This window comes from Aspergillus sclerotioniger (genome assembly GCF_003184525.1).
Source record: "Aspergillus sclerotioniger CBS 115572 chromosome Unknown BO94scaffold_19, whole genome shotgun sequence".
NCBI lineage: Eukaryota > Fungi > Ascomycota > Eurotiomycetes > Eurotiales > Aspergillaceae > Aspergillus > Aspergillus sclerotioniger.
In genome coordinates, this window is record NW_020291009.1 from 388,336 (window position 1) to 410,874 (window position 22,539).

General features: G+C 52.1%; 12 protein-coding genes and 1 non-coding gene across 13 annotated transcripts; 7 read left to right on the forward strand and 6 right to left on the reverse strand.

Moving 5' to 3' along the window:
• Positions 1-1,549: 1,549 nt before the first annotated feature.
• Positions 1,550-2,948, reverse strand: BO94DRAFT_599672 (uncharacterized protein; the record flags this gene model as incomplete). The annotated part of the gene is made up of 6 exons (XM_025616330.1): positions 1,550-1,794; positions 1,854-1,962; positions 2,027-2,108; positions 2,257-2,357; positions 2,411-2,654; positions 2,818-2,948. The coding sequence occupies 6 exons, from the start codon at positions 2,946-2,948 to the stop codon at positions 1,580-1,582; spliced, it is 882 nt and encodes a 293-aa protein (XP_025465963.1). The 3' UTR covers positions 1,550-1,579.
• Positions 2,949-3,105: 157 nt separating this feature from the next.
• Positions 3,106-3,861, forward strand: BO94DRAFT_587076 (uncharacterized protein; the record flags this gene model as incomplete). Its single annotated transcript, XM_025615799.1, has 2 exons — positions 3,106-3,126; positions 3,196-3,861. 2 exons carry the CDS (start codon positions 3,106-3,108, stop codon positions 3,859-3,861), a joined length of 687 nt encoding a protein of 228 aa, XP_025465964.1.
• An 861-nt stretch (positions 3,862-4,722) lies between these two features.
• BO94DRAFT_t196 lies at positions 4,723-4,795 on the reverse strand. Its single transcript has one exon. It is a non-coding gene; the product is annotated as a tRNA-Phe (tRNA).
• Positions 4,796-5,074: 279 nt separating this feature from the next.
• Positions 5,075-7,479, reverse strand: clf1 (putative cell cycle control protein (Cwf4)). Its single transcript, XM_025612064.1, has 2 exons — positions 5,496-7,479; positions 5,075-5,438 (listed from the first exon to the last, which is right to left on the reverse strand). Exons 1-2 carry the CDS (start codon positions 7,284-7,286, stop codon positions 5,196-5,198), a joined length of 2,034 nt encoding a protein of 677 aa, XP_025465965.1. The 5' UTR covers positions 7,287-7,479; the 3' UTR covers positions 5,075-5,195.
• A 144-nt stretch (positions 7,480-7,623) lies between these two features.
• Positions 7,624-9,353, forward strand: BO94DRAFT_536658 (U4/U6-U5 snRNP complex subunit PRP31). Its single transcript, XM_025612065.1, has one exon. It carries the CDS (start codon positions 7,677-7,679, stop codon positions 9,237-9,239), a length of 1,563 nt encoding a protein of 520 aa, XP_025465966.1. The 5' UTR covers positions 7,624-7,676; the 3' UTR covers positions 9,240-9,353.
• Positions 9,275-9,826, reverse strand: BO94DRAFT_120563 (uncharacterized protein). The gene has a single exon (XM_025605576.1). The coding sequence runs from the start codon at positions 9,595-9,597 to the stop codon at positions 9,310-9,312; it is 288 nt and encodes a 95-aa protein (XP_025465967.1). The 5' UTR covers positions 9,598-9,826; the 3' UTR covers positions 9,275-9,309.
• Positions 9,827-10,055: 229 nt separating this feature from the next.
• On the forward strand, positions 10,056-10,844 carry BO94DRAFT_469342 (uncharacterized protein; the record flags this gene model as incomplete). The annotated part of the gene is made up of 2 exons (XM_025608287.1): positions 10,056-10,620; positions 10,675-10,844. The coding sequence occupies 2 exons, from the start codon at positions 10,056-10,058 to the stop codon at positions 10,842-10,844; spliced, it is 735 nt and encodes a 244-aa protein (XP_025465968.1).
• Positions 10,845-11,231: 387 nt separating this feature from the next.
• On the forward strand, positions 11,232-12,524 carry BO94DRAFT_120596 (uncharacterized protein). Its single transcript, XM_025605577.1, has 4 exons — positions 11,232-11,943; positions 11,994-12,208; positions 12,253-12,345; positions 12,396-12,524. Exons 1-4 carry the CDS (start codon positions 11,316-11,318, stop codon positions 12,432-12,434), a joined length of 975 nt encoding a protein of 324 aa, XP_025465969.1. The 5' UTR covers positions 11,232-11,315; the 3' UTR covers positions 12,435-12,524.
• A 10-nt stretch (positions 12,525-12,534) lies between these two features.
• Positions 12,535-12,838, reverse strand: BO94DRAFT_587081 (uncharacterized protein; the record flags this gene model as incomplete). The annotated part of the gene is made up of 3 exons (XM_025615800.1): positions 12,535-12,562; positions 12,607-12,656; positions 12,701-12,838. 3 exons carry the CDS (start codon positions 12,836-12,838, stop codon positions 12,535-12,537), a joined length of 216 nt encoding a protein of 71 aa, XP_025465970.1.
• An 844-nt stretch (positions 12,839-13,682) lies between these two features.
• BO94DRAFT_469141 (adenosylhomocysteinase) lies at positions 13,683-15,216 on the forward strand (the record flags this gene model as incomplete). The annotated part of the gene is made up of 5 exons (XM_025608284.1): positions 13,683-13,721; positions 13,768-13,900; positions 13,949-14,075; positions 14,124-14,725; positions 14,777-15,216. The coding sequence occupies 5 exons, from the start codon at positions 13,683-13,685 to the stop codon at positions 15,214-15,216; spliced, it is 1,341 nt and encodes a 446-aa protein (XP_025465971.1).
• A 206-nt stretch (positions 15,217-15,422) lies between these two features.
• Positions 15,423-16,864, reverse strand: BO94DRAFT_536662 (Tm-1-like ATP-binding domain-containing protein). The gene is made up of 2 exons (XM_025612066.1): positions 15,571-16,864; positions 15,423-15,496 (listed from the first exon to the last, which is right to left on the reverse strand). The coding sequence occupies exons 1-2, from the start codon at positions 16,855-16,857 to the stop codon at positions 15,470-15,472; spliced, it is 1,314 nt and encodes a 437-aa protein (XP_025465972.1). The 5' UTR covers positions 16,858-16,864; the 3' UTR covers positions 15,423-15,469.
• A 423-nt stretch (positions 16,865-17,287) lies between these two features.
• On the forward strand, positions 17,288-18,482 carry BO94DRAFT_519833 (TIM-barrel enzyme family protein). The gene is made up of 3 exons (XM_025610087.1): positions 17,288-17,470; positions 17,522-17,667; positions 17,729-18,482. The coding sequence occupies exons 1-3, from the start codon at positions 17,383-17,385 to the stop codon at positions 18,335-18,337; spliced, it is 843 nt and encodes a 280-aa protein (XP_025465973.1). The 5' UTR covers positions 17,288-17,382; the 3' UTR covers positions 18,338-18,482.
• Positions 18,483-18,550: 68 nt separating this feature from the next.
• BO94DRAFT_495420 (SDR family NAD(P)-dependent oxidoreductase) lies at positions 18,551-19,522 on the forward strand (the record flags this gene model as incomplete). The annotated part of the gene is made up of 2 exons (XM_025609263.1): positions 18,551-18,602; positions 18,669-19,522. The coding sequence occupies 2 exons, from the start codon at positions 18,551-18,553 to the stop codon at positions 19,520-19,522; spliced, it is 906 nt and encodes a 301-aa protein (XP_025465974.1).
• Positions 19,523-22,539: the final 3,017 nt, after the last annotated feature.

Consider the following 22,539-nt stretch of genomic DNA (forward strand, 5'->3'; position numbering starts at 1 on the left):
CAGACCATGATGGAAAGTAATACTGTTACCGTTTGAAAGGTACAATGGATGATTACAATTACAATAATCCCCAATGACGGTTCTGGATGGCAACTCTCAATACTTGATGTTCTATACGGTACGGTATGGTACGGGAGACAAGAGAGGGAGTGCAACAAAAGTATGTGCATGCTATGGCTCGGCTCCGGCTCCGGCTACTATACCCCCGGGAACAACAAACAGCGAAACTCAATATTCACTACTACCAACCTACTACCCGAATTTGAGACATGGATTGGGATTGGAGGTTACCTATTTCCTAGATGTTTATTTATTTACCGAAATTTATGCACGCACATATACATACGTATACCGACCCACTCACCTGCTCACTCAAACGCAGTAACAAAAAAAAAAAAAAAAAAAAAAGGAGGAGAGAAAGATAGAGATAGACAGAGAAACCAACCCTCACCCCGGGCCACCCCCATCCCAACTCCAATCCCTCAGACCATAGACACTAACAAACACCAAAGTTAAATACAAAAAAAATAGACACATCTAACCCGACCCAGCCCCCACCACACATATATGCACTATGCAGGTATGCACATACGTACGTATGTAATCCAAATAAACTTTTTTTCCCGGGGAAGTCGGATCCCATCATCCCTGAAGAAACCCTAATCTGATTACACACTGTACTACCTACCCAACTCAAACGTTCCCGTCCCCGTCCCCGTCCTCCCCTCCCCCCCCCACCCCAAACAGATTTGAGCAGAATAGGATGATGAGATGGATTATGTGACCGCATACTCTCATCCCCAAATAAGTATATAGAGAGAGAGGTAGGGAGGGAGATACAGGTAACTTGGTACCATGCTTGGGAACTATTCATTGATATGAGGTATTAATACAGGCATTATCTGTTAATCTGACTTGCCCCCTCCCTCCGTTCCCCAGACGGAATTTGACCTATCTACACGCCAAGAAAACCCCTCCACGTAAAATTCGGCCCAGTGAGTACGGAGTAATATAACTCCGTAGATTAGAAAGTAGATTTTGTTTGTCAGCCAGCCACGATGTAATCCTACCCAATAGCCAGAGAAAAAGAAGAGGGAGAGAGGAAAGGAAAGGAGGTGAGGAAAAAGAAAAAATCAGAGTCTAGATCACTCTCTGCAATCGCAACTCCGACGGTCGGGGAAGCGGAAGGAAGCTTCCGGGTGGAGAATCCCTGTCGATCGAGCCATGACAGCTCGGCGCTTGGTTTGTGATGGAGGGGTGGATTGTTGTCGTTTGAACAGGAATCCGGGGAAGAGGAGATGAACTTGGTGGAGATATACTCTGTAGGTATGGAGTCAGTGAAGGGGAAAAATAGGTGGTTTTTTCTGGTGTCAATCTAGGTACGTATCCTAACTGTAGGTGCCGAAAAAAAAAGGAAATTATTGGTGTCAGTCTGAGTACGAATAAGAGATTTTCAGACATAGCAAACAAGGAGATTGCGTCAATCTAGGTAACCACTGCAGCATTACTTCCTCCCAAAAAATAACAACAAAACAAAAAAGAGACCCCCCCCCAAGCTTCCAGTCTACAACTTACCCCTCTAACATCCAGGATTCGCTGACCACACTCTTAGGGCCTTTGTTGTGCCCAAGGTCGTGTTCGCGGAGCTAACCTCCACTTCCAAGTACCCGTTGGCGAGAAAAGTCGTGGCTACGACCACACGATAATGGCCATATTCACCACCCTGGGGAACAGGGTGGATGGTATATGACCCTACTGGCAACTTGGCCAGGTTACAAGTGAAGTATTCCAAAACTAGAGTCCCGTGCGGTTAGTTCCAGTCTCATCGCGTAGCACAATCAGCGTAAGCTTACCTCGTCCATTATCCGAGGAAAATTCGAAGACTTTGTAGGAGAGTTCCGTGGGGCGGGAATACAGGTCGAAAACATGCTCGTACGGATGATTTTCCTCGTAGCGGTGTTCCTAATGATTCGTTAGTTATCTAGACAGCGAAGGTCTGGGGCAGGTCACTTGCCTTCGCCAGTACTCGATGTGGCTGTGCAGGGGTGTCCTCCTCGACCGCCTCCATGAAATCGCGCAGGGACGGGCCTGGATGTCTGCAGAGTCCCCTACAGGAGATGGAGTAACTCTGGTGGCAAACTGAATTAATGTTGAGTCCACGCAGTGCCTTGTATGCAGCTCCAGCGGATGCAGAAGTTTGGCTTGTCTGATGTCAGTATGCCCCTGTATTGCGACGGGTAAAGATACGGAACCTACGGTCGAGGCAAGAATTGAACCTTTGAAAAACCATGCAAGTTCTCCGATAGTTGGCCTCGTGCGAATCTCGAATTTGTGATGCCTCCCGCCACAAAAATTTTCTGTATAGTCAGTCTATTGATGCTCGCAATAGTCCAGGGCAAGTCAAACGTACCTGAATTCGGAAGGCCCCTGGGGTGTCCTTGGCTCTACTGACTTGTTTGTAGATAGTTTCGATGACTTGGCGGATAAGGCTGCCAAAAAGCTCTCGCATGTCCGTGTCTGATATGATAATTTCTCGGCTAATGGCATCATAGAATTGCGAACCCCTGCAAAACATCGGGAAGGGTAAGCGGTATACTCTACCTGTGCCATCGAATCTACGTTTGATGCCTTCAAATTCATCCATCAGCTGTCCCCTACACACAGCAGACGTAGTGAAAGGCAAGGTAAATGCAAAATCAAAGCGATCCCGCATTAACTTCAAAAATTCTCGATCGATCGCCGTAGTGCCGGACCGGGGGCCTATCGATGGATCATCAAATGTTGGCTTGTATCAAACAACACACCGGAACAATTTACCTGCGGCGCTGCATAGCTCGTGTAGAGACAATTTTGACCCGGTGGCATTCACAACAGCATAGCAGGCCAAATCCTAGCTCGGTCAGGGTAAAGAGGACAAAGGAACCCCCCCATCCCCCCCAACGAAACATTCCTCATCCCTCATCCATCATCCATCATCCATCATCCATCATCCATCATCCATCATCCATCATCCATCATCTCCCATCTCCCACATCCTACTTTCTCCTCTGTTGTCAGCTATCGATCACTAGTTTTTATTTTTCTTACACATCACTAAACGCCCCCATGGACAAGAATCCAACCGGGGTACGGATAGGCCCCTTAAAGAGTAAATGGACTGACTGACTGGCTGACTGGCTGACTGGCTGACTTTAGGATGCATCCCCCACAAAATCCCCGATCAAGTCCACCCATGGCAGTACTGATCCTCCTCCCTCAGACAAAGAGACTTTACCCCACACCCAGGACGTCGAGGCCCTCATGGCCGAGATTGACCACCTCAAATGGAAAGTTGCAATTCTTAAGGGCGAAGCAGGAGAGAAATCATCCCTTTGCAATGAACAAAGCCTCATACTATTCTCCGGGGGGGAAGGTTGGCTCCCGGTTTATAACAGGGAATTGGAAGCCGAAGTCAAGTCCGTTCTGCAAGACGTGGGAAATTGGTGCCGGCAATATGCCCTAGGAGGTCCGACCGAGGTTGCACACCTGTCCCCCTGTGAGAAGCAAAGTATCATTCGTAGCCTGGAGGGCTACTGGGTACAGGATCTCGACTGGGATACACTGATGAGATCTTTTCCTTTTCCAATCTCTCAGAATGTGCTTCAGCTGGTCGCCCAAACCATGTTGACAAAGGACATCATAGAAAAGGTCTTCGAGAATCCATTCTGGTATTTGGAAGCGAGCGACCAGCAGGAGAAAAGCCAACGCTCTGATTGCTTTGCATGGCATCTGCAGCGCCTGTACCTTCCGTTCGTCGAAAGTAAGCCTGTCACTCTGCACACTGACGCCCCTCCCCGCTTTTTCTTGCTACATGTCTGCTGATCAAGTGGCATTCAATCTTGGGTGGAACCACGGACACTGCGAGTATAGGAAACTTGCAAGTGTGGAATCCACTTTCGCTTGCGACTCTGAATTGACAACAGTCCGCCCTGGGCATCGAGTTGATGACGCGGTCGATAAGCCCAAATTGTCCGGGCGTCAGATCATAGGCATGACTTGGCCGGCTATATTGATACGTTGTAGTGATGAATCCCCGGGAAAAGAGGCTATAAACATCAAGGCAGAGATATTGGTGGAGTACGCGGGGTGGACAGAAGAGGATTCTAAGAGATCCCTTCAGGAGTTCAACGAGAAGTGTATTGAAAAAAAAAGGCTCGGGCATAGTTCGGTTGTTTTGTTTCCTTGCTTTCTGTTATTGCTTTCTTCGTCTCTTCCTTCTACAGACTGTCAAACCTCTCTTTCAGTTCTCCAAACATGTACATACGTACAAAATATGAACCCACCGCGTACGATCAACCCAAGACCACCCCTTTAACTCCAACATACTCCGTACAAAGTAGTACCTCTTCACCCCGACCTCCATCAATTCCATATCCCCAACCCCTTTATGTACGTACGAATCTCAACCATGGAGATCATACCCCCCTTCTCCTCATATATCTACTTCAGGAGAATGAAATGAGATAAAGCTTACATGAATTACCACACCATCATACTACAGTCCTATGTCAGCCACGTAGACCAAAAACAATATATCCCTGATGGGTAATGGCGACGAAAAGATGTCCCAATGATTTTTACGTTTGCCCGCGGGGGAAGATGACAAAGAACAACCGTCCCGAGAAATAAAAGATGGAAAACAAAAACAAGGGAACGAAGGGAAAAAAAAAGATAAAGAACGATTGGGACGAGCCGGGCTTGAACCGGCCACCTCCAGATCTTCAGTCTGACGCGCTCCCAGATGCGCCATCGTCCCGGGTGATGGGATGTAGCCGGGGATTGAATATATGAGAGGGCGTGATGTACAAAGAAGAAGAGAGAAGAAGGGTGGGCACCTGATTGGTTGGGTAGGTGGATCATAGTACTCTCTCTGTACCTAGTAGGGTAGTTTACGTAGGTAGAGAGACGGAGGGGTTGGGCTGAGTATAGTGTGGGTTGGTTAAGTGCATATGAATAGCATACGAGGTGCATGTAGGTGGTGAAGGTTGATGGGTCTTGGGAAGATGATGGAGGATTATGAGTGTTAATTAGTAGTATGGGTATTGAAGATGAAAATCACTGTGACTGATAATCATGCAGCAGATGAATTTAGCATTATCTGTCAGGCTATTACCCCAGCTCTGTTTACTACAAATCCCCCCCCTTTGCACCTCCATCTATGCTCCACCCCCCTGTTGCTGCTGCTTCCACTGGTGTGCTCTCTGTAGCAGCTTCGACAGATTCGCTGCCGACTGGTCGTCCGCCGGGAATACGTAGTCCATGTACTCCTCGTACCGGTCGTCGTCCAGCTTGCGCCGCTTCTTGACCCGCCGCGGCATCTGTTTCTCGATCTTGTCAATGTCCTCCGGCGAGCCGTGTGTGTGCTCGAATGACCGCCAGGCATTGAGGAGTTCCACGCGCTGCAGAACGGTTAGACCTGCATGGCGCGACATCAGAAACGGATGGTGGTGGCTTACCTCTTCCTTGAGATCCTTGTCCTTGAATACCTTGTGGGCCCGCTCGAAGACGGCGCGAGCACGTCGCTTGGCATCCTCGCTGATCGGCCGTTCCTCCTCCTCCTCCTCCTCCTCTTCCTCTTCCTCCTCGTCGGGGACATTGATCTCGAAGCGCGCGTAGTTGATCCAAACCTTGACGTGGTCCGTCTTCTCCAGGAGACGCTCGTAGAGTTGTCGCACCCGGTCGTATTCGCCCTCGTACTCCTCAAAGTCGATGTATGATTTCCATACCAACTCGGGCATGTCGAGGGTCGACTGGTCAATGCCAAGCTCATATATGGCCCTCGCCCGGTCGGTATCATCCAGACCGCGCTCCAACTCGGCGTACTTGATCCACGACTGGCTGTTGGAGGGATTCCACTCAATCTGCTTCTCGAACAGCGTCCGGCACCGTACGAACTCGAACAGCTGGCGTTCTAGATCAATGTAGCCCCGGAAAAGCTTATCCTTGGGGCACATGCCGATGGCCTGGCCGAGCGTCTTCCGGGCTGCTTGGAGATTCATCTGGCGGATTTCAAACTGCGCCTTCATGAGCCATATCTTGGCGAATGTGAACTTTTTGTGGGGAATGAGCTTGAGACACTCATTGTAGATCTGGCGTGCCCGTTCAATGTCCTTGGCCTCCAGCTCCTCCCAAATGGCGTAGAAGATCCAGAGGTAAATATACCGTCTCCAGTGCCGCTTCTCCTGCGACGGTGGTATCTGCGCGATTGCTCGCTCGTAGATGTCACGTACCCTGTCGGGATCACCCGAGGTCTCCTCGAGCCGGGCAAAGTCGAACCATATGTCGTAGTTCCGCAGGTTCTCTTTCAGTTGCTCCTCATACTGGACCCTGCGTTTCGAAAGGATCACGTCCTCAACGCCTTCTCGGTCACCGAACTGTTTCTCAAAGGTCGTGTAGGCCTTGTGCAGCGTCATGGACTTGGAGCGCGGAAGTCGGTCCAGGGCATACTTGTAAATTGCCCGAGCACGCTCATATTCCTTGAGCTTCGCCTCAAACTTGGCGTAGGCGATGAAAAGCTTCTCGTCCATAAAATCCTCGCCCAGCGTCTCAATTGCCACACCGTACACTTCCCGCACCAGATCACTCGTCCCATACTCCTCTTCAAACCGAGCCCATTTGATCCAGTTCCTCGGTTCGGGGTGAACAATCGTGAACCGTTGGAAAATGGCCCGCGCTCTCTCAAACTCATTGTACCGCTTCTCTAGCTTGATGTATGCGCTCCAGGCGCCCTCCTCCGGCTCCCACGACATCCACCGCTCAAAGACCTGCCGCGTGCCCGGGACATTGCCCAGAGTCTCCTCCATGTAGACATATTTGTACCAGAGCTTATCTACCCGGGGTAGGATCGTTACGGCGCGGTCGAGCAAGTTCCGGGCATGGTTGATGTTGCGATTTCGCATCTCCGACTCGATGTATCGAATCCACAGCACCACGGAGGTCGGGCTGACGTCCAGCGCCCGTTCGAAGATCGATCGTGCCCGTCGGAATTCCTTCTGCTCCAGCTCCCATGCGGCATACCGCATCCAGTTGTTCATGTTGATCCGATTCCGACGCACATAGTCCTCAAACTCCTTTCGCTTGCGACCCTGGTATTCGTGCAGTTCTTCCAAGTCGGCGAAGCGCTGCGTCGGGGCCTGCAATGCGGGCTCCTGGCGGTCCACAGCCTCACGAAGCAGCTGCTCCGCTGAGATCTGGACAGGCGCCGCGGCCTTGTTCTTGACCCGGGGAGGGCCTCGAGACGACTCCATCGTGGCTTGTGCGTGTCGACGATGATCTATCGGTAGGTGAAGAAAGAATCGACCCGGCCACGGGTATCAAGAGGGCCCCTGCTGGTGCAGAATAAACCAAATCGGGTCCAAATGGAGACACAGTACAAATAGACCAAATCAATGGCGTTGTGCTGGCTACCGTCACGGTAGTCGAGGTTGGCGCAGATGAGATTCTGGAATCGGCGCTGCGACCCAAAGTCGGACAAGCTGCGGGAGTGGTCCGTTGCGCCACCCCGAGCTTCTCATCGCTGACTCAGCATGGTGGTCAGGCGGCAAAAGCAAGCAGTTCGCGGAAACCTCAATTCCATCTCCATCTCAACCTGCGGTCCTTGTCAGCTCGCTTGCTGGTCACGTCACCGCTTGCCCATCATGTCGAATGCCGAGGAGCTGCTGAGAGATTTTGAAGACGACGATGAGGATCTTCAGATGGACGATGGCCTCGAGGGGGAGGGCGAGGGGGTGGATGAGGAGCAGCTGGCACAGGGCCCCGAGGTCACCAATGAGTTTGATGTCGCTTTGTCGACCGCCGACGAACTGACCCGCCTACACAAAGTGCTGCGCGACCACTATTCGATCCGATTTCCTGAATTAGAAACCCTCGTGACCACTCCTATCGACTACGCGAAAACCGTTGCTATTTTGAAGAATGGCCCGCTCAACGATATCAAGGCCCTGTCGACCTCGCCGGACAACATGGTTGGCGTGCCGCTGAGATCGATACTGGATGGCCCATCCTTGATGGTTGTTGCGGTGGAGGGTACGACTACCCGCGGTCGGGAGATGGCGGACTCCGAATTGAAGATGGTCCTCGATACCTGCGAGCGGATTTTGACGCTGGATCGCGAACGGACGGCGCTTACGGAGAGCATTCAGTCACGGATGAGCCAGATCGCTCCCAACTTGGCGGCCTTGATTGGGCCGGAGACGGCCGCGCAGTTCTTGAACCAGACAGGAGGTCTGCTCGAACTGGCGAAAATACCCGCGTGCAATCTGGCTGCACAGGGCTCGAAGAGATCGGAGGGATTGGGCTTTGCTACGAATATCGGTATCCGGTCTCAGGGCTTCCTCTACAATTCACCGATCATCCAGGGCGTCCCGAATGATCTCAAGCGTCAGGCCATTCGTATCGTCTCCGCTAAAATGGTCCTTGCTACTCGAGCGGATGTCTCTAAATACAGTCCCGATGGTTCGTTGGGTGAAGACTTGAAACAGCAGTGTTTCCAGCGACTAGAGAAGCTCACGGAACCCGCGCCGAACTCGGGCGCGAAGGCACTTCCGGCCCCGGATGACAAGCCGTCCCGCAAGCGCGGTGGAAGACGGGCTAGAAAGGCCAAGGAAGCAGTCGCTATGACGGAGCTCCGCAAGGCGCAGAATCGGGTTGCTTTTGGTAGGGAGGAGGCAGAAGTTGGTTATGGTGCTGGAGAGGGAACAGTCGGACTGGGAATGCTTGGTCAACAGGACGATGGGCGCATTCGTGCGACCCAGATTGACCAGAGAACCCGGGCGAAGCTCAGCAAGAACAACAAGGGCTGGGGCAACGCAACTCCCGTCAGTGGCACTTCTACCTCTCTCCGCGCATTCGGCTCTGGTGCCAGTGGGACGGCGAGTGTGCTTCACGCCAAAGGTCTGCGGACTTCGGGCATTGGCACTTCCCTGGGAGGGTCTGCGGGCACTGCCAGTACTATCGCTTTCACGCCTGTGCAAGGCCTGGAGCTTGTTGACCCCAAGGTGCAAGCGGAATTGAGTCGGAAGCGCAAGGCGGAAGAAGACCGATGGTTCAAGTCCGGCACTTTCACTCAAGTCGGTGGCCAGAGCAGCACCGCGCCCCAGGGGGGAAGTGGAGGCTTTAAGGTTCCGGCTTTGCCTCCGAAGAAAAAGGTTGATACAGGCGATGGCAAGATGGCGCCGCCACCGCCGCCGATGAAGCAGTAACGGGGCGGCTGTCTGTTTTCAGGGTTACGAGCATTCACAAGGCGTTATAACCGGATTTTGCATGATACCATCAAGAACTGTATGATAGGAATAAATCAAAAATACCAGTGTCTAATTTATGAATTCCTCCTGCTGCAACGGCGCCCGGTGCAGGGGGTGCTTGGTTCCGCGTGAACCACAGGTTCGATTGCCATGGTTCAGGCGGATGGTGAAATTTCTTGGCTGGGCGATAGGGTTGTGAAGCAGTGCGCCCACAGATGGCGTAAGTCTGGGAGGATGTCGTGCAATCATTCCGAAAGGCAAAGCCGAGACAGAGGATGGAAAATGTGGCAAGAACAATGCTGGGTTGCCATCTCATCGTGTGGCACCGGTTCTTTATCCTCCATCCGGCATGCCAGCTGACTGACCAGCCAGGTGACTGTCACCGGGACATCATAACCCTAATCATTCTGAGGGATGAAACATCGTGAAAGGTCGAAACTGGGGACGCGATGATAAGCATAAAACTAGCCGATGATCATCTAGGCACCGGTCAGACTCAAAATTCAATCATCCACCGGGCTGTGGAACATTCCGGCTGACCGACTCGACCGTCGGCATATGGCGTGCTTTTTGAGGAATCTTCTCCCATGGGCGTGAATTCGGGTGGGCCTGTCGTGCTCTATAATCCGTGGTAGACTTGGTTTTCACCTTTTTTTTAAATGCCAGCCTCTGGCCAGGCTTGGGTTCTGTTTCATTTCTCCCTTTCTACATCTGCCATACCAGTCGTTATTGTCGTTTCCTTAGCGTTGTGATTCCACATAGACGAAGCAGACCATGGCCCCCGGCATCGTCGAACCTCTCCCAACGGCGGAATTAGAAACCATCCCAGCAAAGACCTATCCATCCCACTCACTCTTTCACCATACTCTCATCACGCCCGACCCGGATGCCTTCAAATTTCACGCTTCCGCGTCGCTGCAGTTGCGATTCGGGCCTCATACGCCGGCATTATCAGATGACCGGCTCATCGTATCACCGTACAACGACCAAGCCCACCTGCTGGACCTGCGCCGGCTCGACCGCCCGAATCAGTTGCTCGCCAAGGCGCTGACGATCCTCCAACCCATCCGGCCAGATTATGCCACAGCCCCCTACACGGAGTCATTCAATTGGACGGCCGTGTTCGACTTTCTGCGCACATTGTCCCAGGTCGAAGGGTATCGATGGACCCAGCAGGACTTCTATGTGGTGGTGTTTCGATCGGTCCTGAATGCGGACGCCGACCCGGAGCGGTTGCACGCGCTGGACGCACATTCGCATCAGGAGGCCACGGCCAGCGGGGGGTTGTTGAAGTACTGGTTTGGGACGAAGGATGAAGAGCGACGCAATCTGGCTACTTGTGAGTGATCTGGAGCCCCCTGGGCAAATGTTGTATGTATGCTGACTGGTGTAGGCATCTGGCGCAGTCGGGAGGATGCGCGCCTGGGAGGAACGGGCCCGTGGCATAAGCGAGCACGTGGAGCAGCGCGCGAATTGTATGAACGGATTGAATTCACCACGCTGAAATTGGTGGTGGGGGAGGATGCTGGGACGTGGTCGATTGCCGAGTGGGAGGAGGCGTAACCGTGGTTGGCGACTTCTTTGATGACTAGATTGTATAGAGTTTATACCCCGTGATCAATTCATTGTTACTTACTCATGAAGCCATTGGATGCCTGGACGGGGAGGCAGTGAGGCACCGGCCAGTCGGATCCCTGGGGCTGGCCAGGCCCGAAGGGGCAGCATTGCCCGCTCAGTGGGGACGGTCCCGCCCTTCGAGAAGTTCGAAAGGAGTATCTTTCCACGCGGAGGTGGGGTCGGTTACTCCATTTTCACGATGCCTTCGCGTCTACAGTCTACACAATAGTACACTGACTCCTGAGTAATGTCACCCTACGGGATGGAGCATCTGTCCTCAATGCGGGGCACAGGCCATCCCCCGGATCTTTCATACGTCACAAAGGGTGCATGCAATGGAATATATAATCCAGAGCACCTGGTCTGATTCCTGTCCAATCTAACCATCATCAATCAGTCTGTCATCTCCTCCTCACAATGCCCGGTGTCCTATCTCAGACCTTATCCGTCAGCGACGGTCTACTGACCGCCGAGAACGCGGCGCTCCTGCGCCCCTCCGACCCCAACCTCCCCCTCGACGAACTCCGCCAGCGCTACAACGAAGACGGCTACCTCTTCCTCAAACAGGTGCTTCCCCGTGAAGATGTCCTCGAAGCCCGCAGACAATACTTCAACTACCTGGCTCCCACGGGGGTCCTGAAGGACGGTTCCGACCCCGTCGAGGGTATTTTCAACCCCGAGAAGACCCCCGATGACTTCCCGGGCATCGGGGCGGGCGCTGCAGGCGGCAACGGCCGACCGGGTGGAGAGAGTGCTGCCCAGTTCGTCGATCGCGCCATCGAAGCACACTACAAGGACTGGTATGCCGAGAAGCTGTGCCAGCATCCCGCCCTCTACGACTTTATCGCCAAGTTTACTGGGTGGGGCCAGAACACCTTGACGTTCAAGCGCACCCTCCTGCGGAACAACATCCCTGCTACGAAGCCGATCGGGGTGCACTACGATCAGATTTTCATCCGACATGGCGAGCCGACCAGTGTGACGGCGTGGGTTCCTATCGGGGATATCAAGTTGACTGGAGGAGGGTTGATCTATCTTGAAGACAGTAGGTGGATATGAGACATTAAGCTGGATGAGACTGACTGGCTGTGCTAGGTGCCTCGGCGGGCATGAAAATGGAGGACGACTTTACGGCCAAGGCCATGGCGGCGGGCTTGACGGAGGAAGAGGCCAAGTATGCGTTCAACTCGAATATGATGTCCACGGGAATGCTGTCGGAGAATCCGGCGGAGTTTGCTAAGCAGCACGGGCGTCGATGGCTGGTGTCGGCCTACGAAGCGGGGGATGTGGTTCTGCACAAGCCTCACATGGTATGTTATCCTCTGCGGGATGGGTTTTGATGCTGATGAGGTAGATCCACGCGTCGACGGTGAACAACGACCCGGACAATGTGATTCGGCTGGCGACCGATCTGCGGTTTGCAGACTCGTCCCGGCCGTATGATAAGGTGGGTGTCTAATTGTCTTGACACCTTGGATATGAGCTGACGTTTTGCAGAGATGGATGAACTTTTACCGATTCAATGATGGCGTTTGATACAGTGGATATGAAGACAATTTAGTTTATTTAATCGAATGTATTGTTATGACAGCTGCGTCCTCAATTGATTGCTCATCCACCGACGCTATCACCCATCTTAAACATTGAACGTGCAATGGCATATTCTAATATCGTCAGCATCCATGAGTCAACACAGGACACAACTTACTGCTGGCTGTCACAGAACCCCCCGGTCCATCCTTCACCCTGCTCAATGCACTAAAAGATCAGTCTGGCGTCTGGAATTGACCCGAACCACCTACCGTATTGCGACAAGCCAGATTCGCGATGCTATCCCCTCCGTAGGTCTGGCACGAGGTTGAATTACTCAGGGTGACTTCCATCAGGGGCGTAGCCAGGACCGGCAAACATAAAGCTAGACAATAGAGGACGGACTTCATTTTGGGTGATATGGTGGTCTGGGAATGATTCGAGGGGTGAAAGCCAGAGAGAAGGTGAGCGACCCCTTGCAAAGTCGGATTGATGTCACTGGACTGGCTGCATTCTGTAGGGGTGTTGATCTGCATGAAGGGAGCTCAACTCGAGGTTGGCTATGCAGATTGCAGACTACGTGGACTGGACTGTCTGGACAGCGCTACGAGATAACATGAGGGTATTATCCGGAAGATTTCACTCGACCGACGATCTCTCGCACTTGATCGGACCGTGTCTCTCTGATTCCCGGATCTATTTATCCAGGTGGCCGTTGGCGTGAACGTGGCCCCCATCCCTTGCTTATGCGCCGCGGACTTTCTTATGTAAGAGGTCATAGCGAGTTGGGTCACCACGCGCCCAACCCGACCAGCCGAAGGTCGGCACGACCAGTTGAGTTCAGACAGGGATCCGCCGACCGTTGTTGATCAAGTCGGAACATCATTTTCAAGTTTTTTTCAGCAGGGTGATTCGGAGAGAGTTCGGGGACCGAGCCATACCTAGGTAGATGGATAGGTTGGTGGTAGAGCAATCAGGAGGGGCGCCGTCAGCACGCATGTCGGAGCGACAGAAAGTCCGACGGCAGCCGCCCCGCAGGCTTGGCCAAGTCTGCTGAATCCTTCGTCCCCTCTCTTCTCTTCTTCGCCCCCTCTGCCCTTTTTATTTATTCTCTCTTCTTCCCCCTCTCCTCTTCTCCATCCTCTTTCTCTGCTTATCCCCTTTTCCTCGTAAGCTATTCCCCCCCACCTTTTCTCTTCTTCCCGTTTGTCTGGCTAGACTGACCCCTCCAGCATCCTTCACAACATAGCAACCATGGCTGCCCCCGCTCAGAAGTTCAAGGTCGCCGACATCGTATGTTCATCCATCCTCCTCTATCGGATTCCATTGACCATCACAGTCCCTGGCCGCCTTCGGTCGCCGCGAGATCGAGCTCGCCGAGATTGAGATGCCCGGTCTCATGGCCATCCGCCGCAGATACGCTGCCGACCAGCCTCTGAACGGTGCCCGCATTGCCGGTTGCCTGCACATGAGTATGTCTCCTGCTCGATACCACCACACCTCATTCTAATTCCTTCCAGCCATCCAGACTGCCGTCCTCATCGAGACCCTCGTTGCCCTCGGTGCTGAGGTCACCTGGACCAGCTGCAACATCTTCTCCACCCAGGACCACGCCGCTGCCGCCATTGCCGCCGCCGGTGTCCCTGTGTAAGTTCCACCGTGTATCGACCACTGCCACCACGCTAATTGGCATAGCTTCGCCTGGAAGGGTGAGACCGAGGAGGAGTACAACTGGTGCTTGGAGCAGCAGCTCAACTCTTTCAAGGATGGCCAGAAGCTCAACCTCATCCTCGACGACGGTGGTGACTTGACCTCCCTCGTCCACCAGAAGTACCCCGAGCAGCTCAAGGGTTGCTACGGTCTGTCTGAGGAGACCACCACCGGTGTCCACCACCTGTACCGCATGCTCAAGGAGGGCAAGCTCCTCGTCCCCGCCATCAACGTCAACGACTCGGTCACCAAGTCCAAGTTCGACAACCTGTACGGTTGCCGTGAGTCCCTTATCGATGGTATCAAGCGCGCCACCGATGTCATGATCGCCGGTAAGGTTGCCGTCGTTGCCGGTTACGGTGATGTCGGTAAGGGTTGCTCCGACGCCCTCCGCAGCATGGGTGCCCGCGTCCTGGTCACCGAGATCGACCCCATCAATGCCCTCCAGGCTGCCGTCCAGGGCTACGAGGTCACCACCATGGAGGAGGCTGCTCCCCAGGGTCAGATCTTCGTCACCACCACCGGTTGCCGTGACATTCTCGTTGGCAAGCACTTTGAGGTGATGCGCAACGACGCCATTGTTTGCAGTATGTTCCCTACCATTATGTCGTGATTTCAATGACGTACTGACCAAATAGACATCGGTCACTTCGACATTGAGATCGACGTTGCCTGGCTCAAGGCCAACGCCAAGTCGGTCCAGAACATCAAGCCCCAGGTCGACCGCTACACCATGGCCAACGGCCGCAACATCATTCTGTTGGCTGAGGGCCGTCTCGTCAACCTTGGCTGTGCCACCGGCCACTCTTCCTTCGTCATGTCCTGCTCTTTCTCCAACCAGGTCCTTGCCCAGATTGCTCTGTTCAAGGCCGAGGACGTTGCCTTTGGCAAGAAGTACGTTGAATTCGGCACCTCGGGCAAGAAGCCCGTCGGTGTCTACGTTCTGCCCAAGGTGCTCGATGAGCAGGTTGCCCTGCTCCACCTGGAGCACGTCAACGGCAAGCTGTCCAAGCTCACCCCCGTCCAGGCCGAGTACCTGGGTCTGGAGGTCACCGGACCTTTCAAGGCCGACCAGTAAGTTGAATCCATGCTTGGTTTGGTGGGACGCAACTAACAGGCATACCAGCTACCGCTACTAAGCCAGTCGCATTCGGCATACCTGGACGCTAGATTTCAACATTTACGATGTTACGAACGACATATACAGGGTTCTTTATCAACATGGGGCTCAAAAGCATTGTCTTCAACGGCAACTAAAAGTGGCTGGGTTTATGGATACATGGTGTGGAGTATTGCATTCAACAGTGCGGATGATACCACTTGAAATAGTCCTACATTGTAGGAAATAATCGTAACTTGTTCGTGTTCTGCCTTTCCACTTGTGCTGTAGATGCTAGATTGGACCGGTAGATTAATTGGGACCATCCAACAGGCGGACCAACGTCGTCCCGATGGCCTGCGCAAAGTCGGGATGATTGACATGGCGAGGGTGCCTGGTCACGGTGACCCGAGACCCCTCCAGCTCCTTCTCCAGCGTCTCAAACAAGGCCTCATCGGCCCCGGGATCCTGAAACTGCTGGCCCGGCACATCCAACAAACTCACCCCGCCCTGGGGCAGCAACACCACCACCTTCTCCGGCCGTGCGGCATCCCTCAATTTCCCGGCAATAAACCTGGCCACCTGTCGACTTTCTTCCTCATCCGTCCTCACAATCGTCACCGTCGGATTATGCTCGTAGATCCTCCGTCCCGCCAACCGCTCGGGCACCGTGTCGGGGGTCCCAAAATTCACCATGTCACAAGCACCCAGACTGACCACCTGCGGGATCCCTTTTTCCGCCGCGGCCGACAGTCGGGTCGGACCCGCACTCAACACTCCGCCCACGATTTCGTCGACAATCTCCGAGGTAGTAAGGTCAACCACGGCATCCAGATGGCCTTCGCGGATGAGTCGTTCCATGGCTTTTCCGCCTGCACCGGTGGCATGAAAGATGTAGATTTCACAGCCTGCCTCTTTTTCGTTTCCGTTGGTGTTGTTGTAGTGGGCTTCGAGATATTCTCGCACGGCGGTAACCCCCGGTGTAGTTACTCCAAACATGGTAATTCCGATCCTCTTCACTTCCACTTTCCCCTTTGCCTCACTCCCGTCAATCCCGTCCTTCTGATGATAATTAGAATAATAATAAGTCTTCGCCATGCCCGCCCCCGCCCCCGCCGCATTCCTCAACACCCGATTCAAAATCCCATTCATCCCCGCAACATCCACTACACTATACATCATGGTGATATCGGTTTCCTGGACATAAGGCGAGACATCCCCCGCGGCCATGGTCGAGACCATCAGTTTGGGGAAGCCGATGGGAAGGGCATCGCGCATGAGCGCCGTCGCGATAGATGTGCCGCAGCTGCCGCCGAGGGAGATTATGGCGTGGATTTTGCCTTCTTGGTAAAGAGAGGATATGGTGGGGGTGCGTGTCTGCGTGATGGTTTGGATGTAGGTGTTTCGGGGGAGGTGGCTGTAGTCGGGTTCTTTTTTCTCTTGGGATTGGGATAGGCTGGGGTGGTGGATGTCGATTAGGGGCGAGGGGTGCGGGGTGCGGCCCACGTCCATGAGGAGCGTGGTGATGTTTTGGGAGGTGAGTTGGGAATGGAGATACATGCATTCGGACCATTTGGTGTCGAAGGTGCCGAGGAGGAGGATTGTTGGTTGGGATGACATTGTGGTGGGTTGGGATTGCTGTGGAAAGTGGGTGGGTGGGATGTTTTGATCTTTTTAATGGTAATAGTGGTAGTGGTAGTGGTAGTGGTAGTGATATTAAAGATGATAATGGTAGTACAGCAGGTGGCAAAGCACCCGTTACACGATCTGCACTCGGGATCATCCCCAATAAATTAATCACGCATACAGAGTCGTACAGCAGTGGATGTGGTTCTGCAGCTAATGCACCTGAAGAGCTTAGTTAGGGCTAGTGATGGCTCGGAGATAGTTAGTCGACGGGTCAGACTCACGATGAAATCATAGCTGAAGACCAGGCATTGAGCAAGGCTCCACTGACGAACTGTCGCCCCCTCTTTGCCCCTCATAGATACCTCATCGATATTTCCCCTCCCGTGAACTTAATTACATCTGCCCATCCCGCTCGCTCCCTATTGATTTGACCCTATCTATTTACTCATCACCGACAATATTTACCCCCTTCTCTCAACCAAACCAAACCAAAGTTCACACACAGATATAAACAAAATGCCCCGCCCCACCACCAGAAAAGAAGTCCTCGCGCGTCTCCGCAAAACCATCGCCGATGGTTCCATCATCGTTGGCGCAGGTGCCGGTATGCAACCCACCTCCCTAGTTCAACACACACCAACACTAACAATCCCAGGAATCGGACTATCAGCCAAATTCATCGAAAAAGGCGGTGCCGATCTAATCCTCGTCTACAACTCGGGCCGATTCCGAATGGCCGGTCGGGGATCTCTCGCCGGCATGATGCCCTACTCGGATGCCAATGCCGTAGTATTGGAAATGGTACCCTCCTCCCCCCCCCAACCCATCACCCAGAACCTAATTAACAAAAACCGGGAACCAGGCCAACGAAGTCCTCCCTATCATCCAAGAAACCCCTGTCCTAGCTGGAGTGTGCGGCACCGACCCCTTCCGAGACATGCGGGCATTTCTGCAACAGCTCCGCAACACGGGGTTCGTGGGCGTGCAAAACTTCCCCACGGTCGGACTCATTGATGGGAATTTCCGGGCGAATCTAGAGGAGACTGGGATGGGATATGACAAGGAAGTAGAGATGATTCGGATCGCGCGGGAGATGGATCTAGTGACGACGCCGTATGTGTTTACGGTGGAGGAAGGGGAGAAGATGGCGCGGGCGGGCGCGGACGTGATTGTCGTGCATTTGGGATTGACGACGTCGGGGACGATTGGGGCGCAGACGGCGTTGGGGTTGGAGGAGAGTGTGGATGTGGTTCAGAAGGTTCGGGATGCGGTGGTGAAGATTAATCCCGAGGTGATTGTGTTGTGTCATGGGGGACCGGTGGCGGGGCCCGAGGATGCGGCGTTTGTGTTGAAGAGGACTAAGGGGGTGCATGGGTTCTTTGGGGCGAGTAGTATGGAGAGGTTGCCGGTGGAGAAGGCGATTGAGGAGAATGCGAGGTTGTTTAAGGGGATTAAGGTGGGTGAGAATTGATCATATCCATGATGGTATACTGTATAGGGTTGGGTGGGTGCCGCCGGAACCCAATCGGGTAATTTCCCGGGGTGCAATCATGAATGTAATTAACCGAGTGTGTTTTCCCGAGCATGTCGTTGAGTATTTATATAATGTGTCTTCCTACATCACTCCCACATTCCAGATCATATATTCATATACTATACTCATAGTACAGCCTCTATATTCACCATGTCTCGTCCCCTCGAAGGCAAACTCGCCCTCATCACCGGCGGCTCCCGAGGTACCTCCCCATCCCCATCCAAACCCTCTCTCCCCACCCCCACATCCCCCACTAACTCCCCCAAAGGAATCGGCGAAGCCATCGCCCACAACCTCGCCAGCAAAGGCTGTTCCCTCCTCCTCAACTACACCTCCACCAGCTCCTCCCCCCGCATCACCACCCTCTGCACCACCCTCTCCACCACCCACTCCATAACCTGCATCCCCATCCAAGCCGACCTCTCCGACCCCGCCCCCGCCATCAGCACCATCCTCACGGCGGCCAAAACCCACTTCACATCCCCCACCACAGGCACCCTAACAATCGACATCCTCATCAACAACGCCGGCGTCAGCAAAGACCGTTTCCTCAACGACCCCTCCCCAACCAAAGGCCCCATCGACGCCCCCTACTTCCACTGGCACTACACTATCAACGTCCTGGCCCCATTGCTCCTCACCCAGGCTGTGGCGCCCTATCTGCCCACGTCCCCACCCCACGCGGGCCGCATCGTCAACATCTCCAGTATTTCCTCCTCGTTGGGATTCACCGGCCAGTCGGTGTACGGGGGCACCAAGGCGGCATTGGAAGCCATGACGAGGACGTGGGCGAGGGAGTTGGCTGACGTGGCGACGGTGAATGCCGTCAATCCGGGGCCGGTGGTCGGTGATATGTATTTTGCTACAGGGGAGGCGTTTTGGCAGCAGATGCAGGGGTTTCAGGATAATACGCCGTTGAGTAAATTGGTGGAGGGGGATAAGGGCGTGGAGGAGGGGTTGGGGGAGGAGGAGAAGAGGTTGATTAGGGAGAAGATGGGGGGGAGGAGGCCCGGGTTTACGGCGGAGGTGGCGGGGGTCGTGGGCATGTTGTGTACGCAGGATGGGGGGTGGTGTACGGGGAGTGTGGTTTGTGCGAATGGGGGGTTGAAGTTTACGACTTGATTGATGGGTTGGTGTTGGTGTTGTATCTTTTGCGATATATTAAATAGAATGTTGACTCACATACTCACTACATAACTAACCAAATCATACTCTAAGACTAGTATAAGTAAATCTACATAGAAAAACATATATATGTATTTCATTCCAATAAGGAAGAATAAGAAAAGATGTCTAGATACTTTCCCTGAAAGAACTATCTTATCCCTGTACTTAGGGCTTCTATATGCACGTTCCCGTGCGTGACTGCCCTAGCCCTAATTCACCCCAAAACATACCTACCTGATGATACCGTTCAATATACCATTGATTGTACTATGTGGAGTGCATAGTAAGGATTTATTAATGCGATATATCATATCACATAATTTGAATTCCCATTCTGGATAGTTTATCACCTGCCATGATACATAATTATAGGATTGGGATAAGTGATGTGCGTGAATAGAAGATTATGCTGTGGGAGAGGGAAGAAGTTAGTAGTAAGGAGAGTAGGCATCATGAGATAGACGGGGTAGTTAGTCTATTGCTATATGATGGAGACATGTCTGGAATCATGGTCGCGCTGGGACTGGCATCTACCAACATCAGGTTTTGCATGGCCAATAAACGAGAAATAAATAAAAACTTGGCTAATTGGCGACTACTTGGTTGATGACTCTGCGGTGGTTCTTCTATGTACATGATACTTGAAGGCAGGGGCAGAATTGTGTTGGGTGATGGATCTAGCACCCGACAAGAATGATCTCCCCTCTGAGGGTAAAGTCCCTTGTGCAACGAGGTATCGTGTAATTTACAATTTTTTCTCGAGGCGGTGAGTGTAGGCCTCAAGCGTCAACTTGGCGATGCTACGCTTGTGGATCTTCAAACTGTTTAATCAACTCTTGTAGCAGGGTAGTGATAGCATGAGACTAGTCCGACAACATTGCGGGGTTTGGGGAAGCTGGTAGGACAGGTTAACTGGAGGAGAATATTTTAGTACTGGATCACCTAACGCCTGGGCTAGTTTCCCAGGTCGACATCTTGTATGGTTCTGTTCGTAGTAGAATTTAAAGGGTTTATGTGTGCCGTATACAATTCTATGTAGTAAGAGTGTTATTCGACGAAAATATGATGGAAAAGACTAATAGTTCATATGGACATATTCTAGAATGGGACCAAGACGGTGGCCATAATTGTAGCAACCCAGACAGCAAATATATCGTTATCAAACGAGCAGAAGTCATCAAGCTATATATTCGTCGCTGCTAGAGATGCGTCAAGTATTGCTGTGGTGTAGTCATGGCTGGTATTATCCTGGGCATAACGAGGATAGTAACATTGCTCTTACAGACGACAGCAACTTGATTGCTGTCCCACGTTATTAGTATCTGTCGTTAACTGATCGGATTACCGGCTGACGTCAGTCACATAGTGATGTTTCTGTGTCTCTTGTATTATGTCGATCGTGACCGTCTTTTTTGGTATTTACCTTCCATCAACTTCTTATTCTTGGTTATAGAAGACATCTCTTTAAGTTCTCCTAGTTTTCACGAGTCAGCTCAATGAGAATACGCACGATGTCTCCATTGACCATCCCTAGCTGTGAAAAAAACCAAGTATTAATTATCTTGGATAGGAAACCAGTATATTATCAAGCCTTTTCTCTTATAACAAGTCCAGTTGAGTTACCTACTTGAGTAAGAAGCTCTGCATGTCATAACCACCCTCCCCAAAGCTGCAATCTACCGTAATAAGACCAGTGGACAAGACATGAAGAGCAACTAGACTTCAGAGATAATGGAATGTACTCTATTCCCATCCTTCATGCACAAGTTCTTGCCATATGAATATTATCCACTCATAGTTTGATAAAATTCCATATTTATGTGCGCTTTGCACATATGTCAGGGATGATATAGAATAGCTACGAGATTAGCCCACTAGAATATGTTTCTTATCGATGGAAAGCACTCTCGTGTTGTTATTCTGCTGGCTCTGTTTATTCAGGCATGATCTAGTTGTATATGTTAGTCGAGGTAGATTTTATCAGCGCGTAGTGACAATCTAACAATGCCGCGTTAGAGAGATTGATGGTCGTTTTGAGGTAATATTGCATGAATATGGTTTATACATGTCGTAGACGTATCGTAGTCCTTTTTCTCGATATATTCGTGGAGTCTCCGATCCAAATAAATCCATTGTTTGTTCGAGCCCCGTGGTTGGATTGAATTGAGTATACACACCGGACAAGGCTGGATGTGCCTACCTGAGGCACAGATAGGGGACGGCATTTGCAGCTTTGGTATTGATACCAATATAATTTGGTCACTTGAACTGTGAAATGGGAGACATATTGCAACAGAAAGTGAATGTCCATAAGGATGAGCTGCTCTATTGCATTGGTTATAATTGGTGGTATTGAGAGAGCGGATTTCATAGGCAGGCAAGAAAGGGATATGCTTGGATTGACGTGTTGTCATATTGGCGCAGTTTCCTTTTGATCATGTTTCGCTTTATTGTGGAATGTCATAAGATGTTGAAGTGTATTGGGAAATGCTAAGGTGTTTTATGTAGTTGGTTCATGATATGCTTAGTAGGCCGTATGATAATGGAACTGTGGAGTGGATGGAGTGTAGGGGGAGGAGATTTATAGTTCTCTGTCATTAGTAGGTAGGGAATTGGGATGGTGAAGGTATGTGCCGATTACTACGGGGTGATTGGTGTAGATTCACCCAGTAATTAGATTGGTATTGTGAAAGATAAGCTTTAGGGCTAAGGAACAATTAGGGCTGATGATCACATGCTTGTATTCACATACCAGTCATCCACTTCCTCTCCAATTCAATACATTTACTCTGTAATGATTTCATCTAAAATTAAGTTCCCCTCCATTCACCTCCTTTCAATCATCCTGTCCATAAATGTGTCTGGACCCTGAAACGCAGACTCAAAAAGAGGCCGAGAATCCCGCCGCCAAGCCCCGAGTGGGGCTCCGCCGATGACGACGACCGCTGAGTCATCAACAGTGGCCAGGCAGC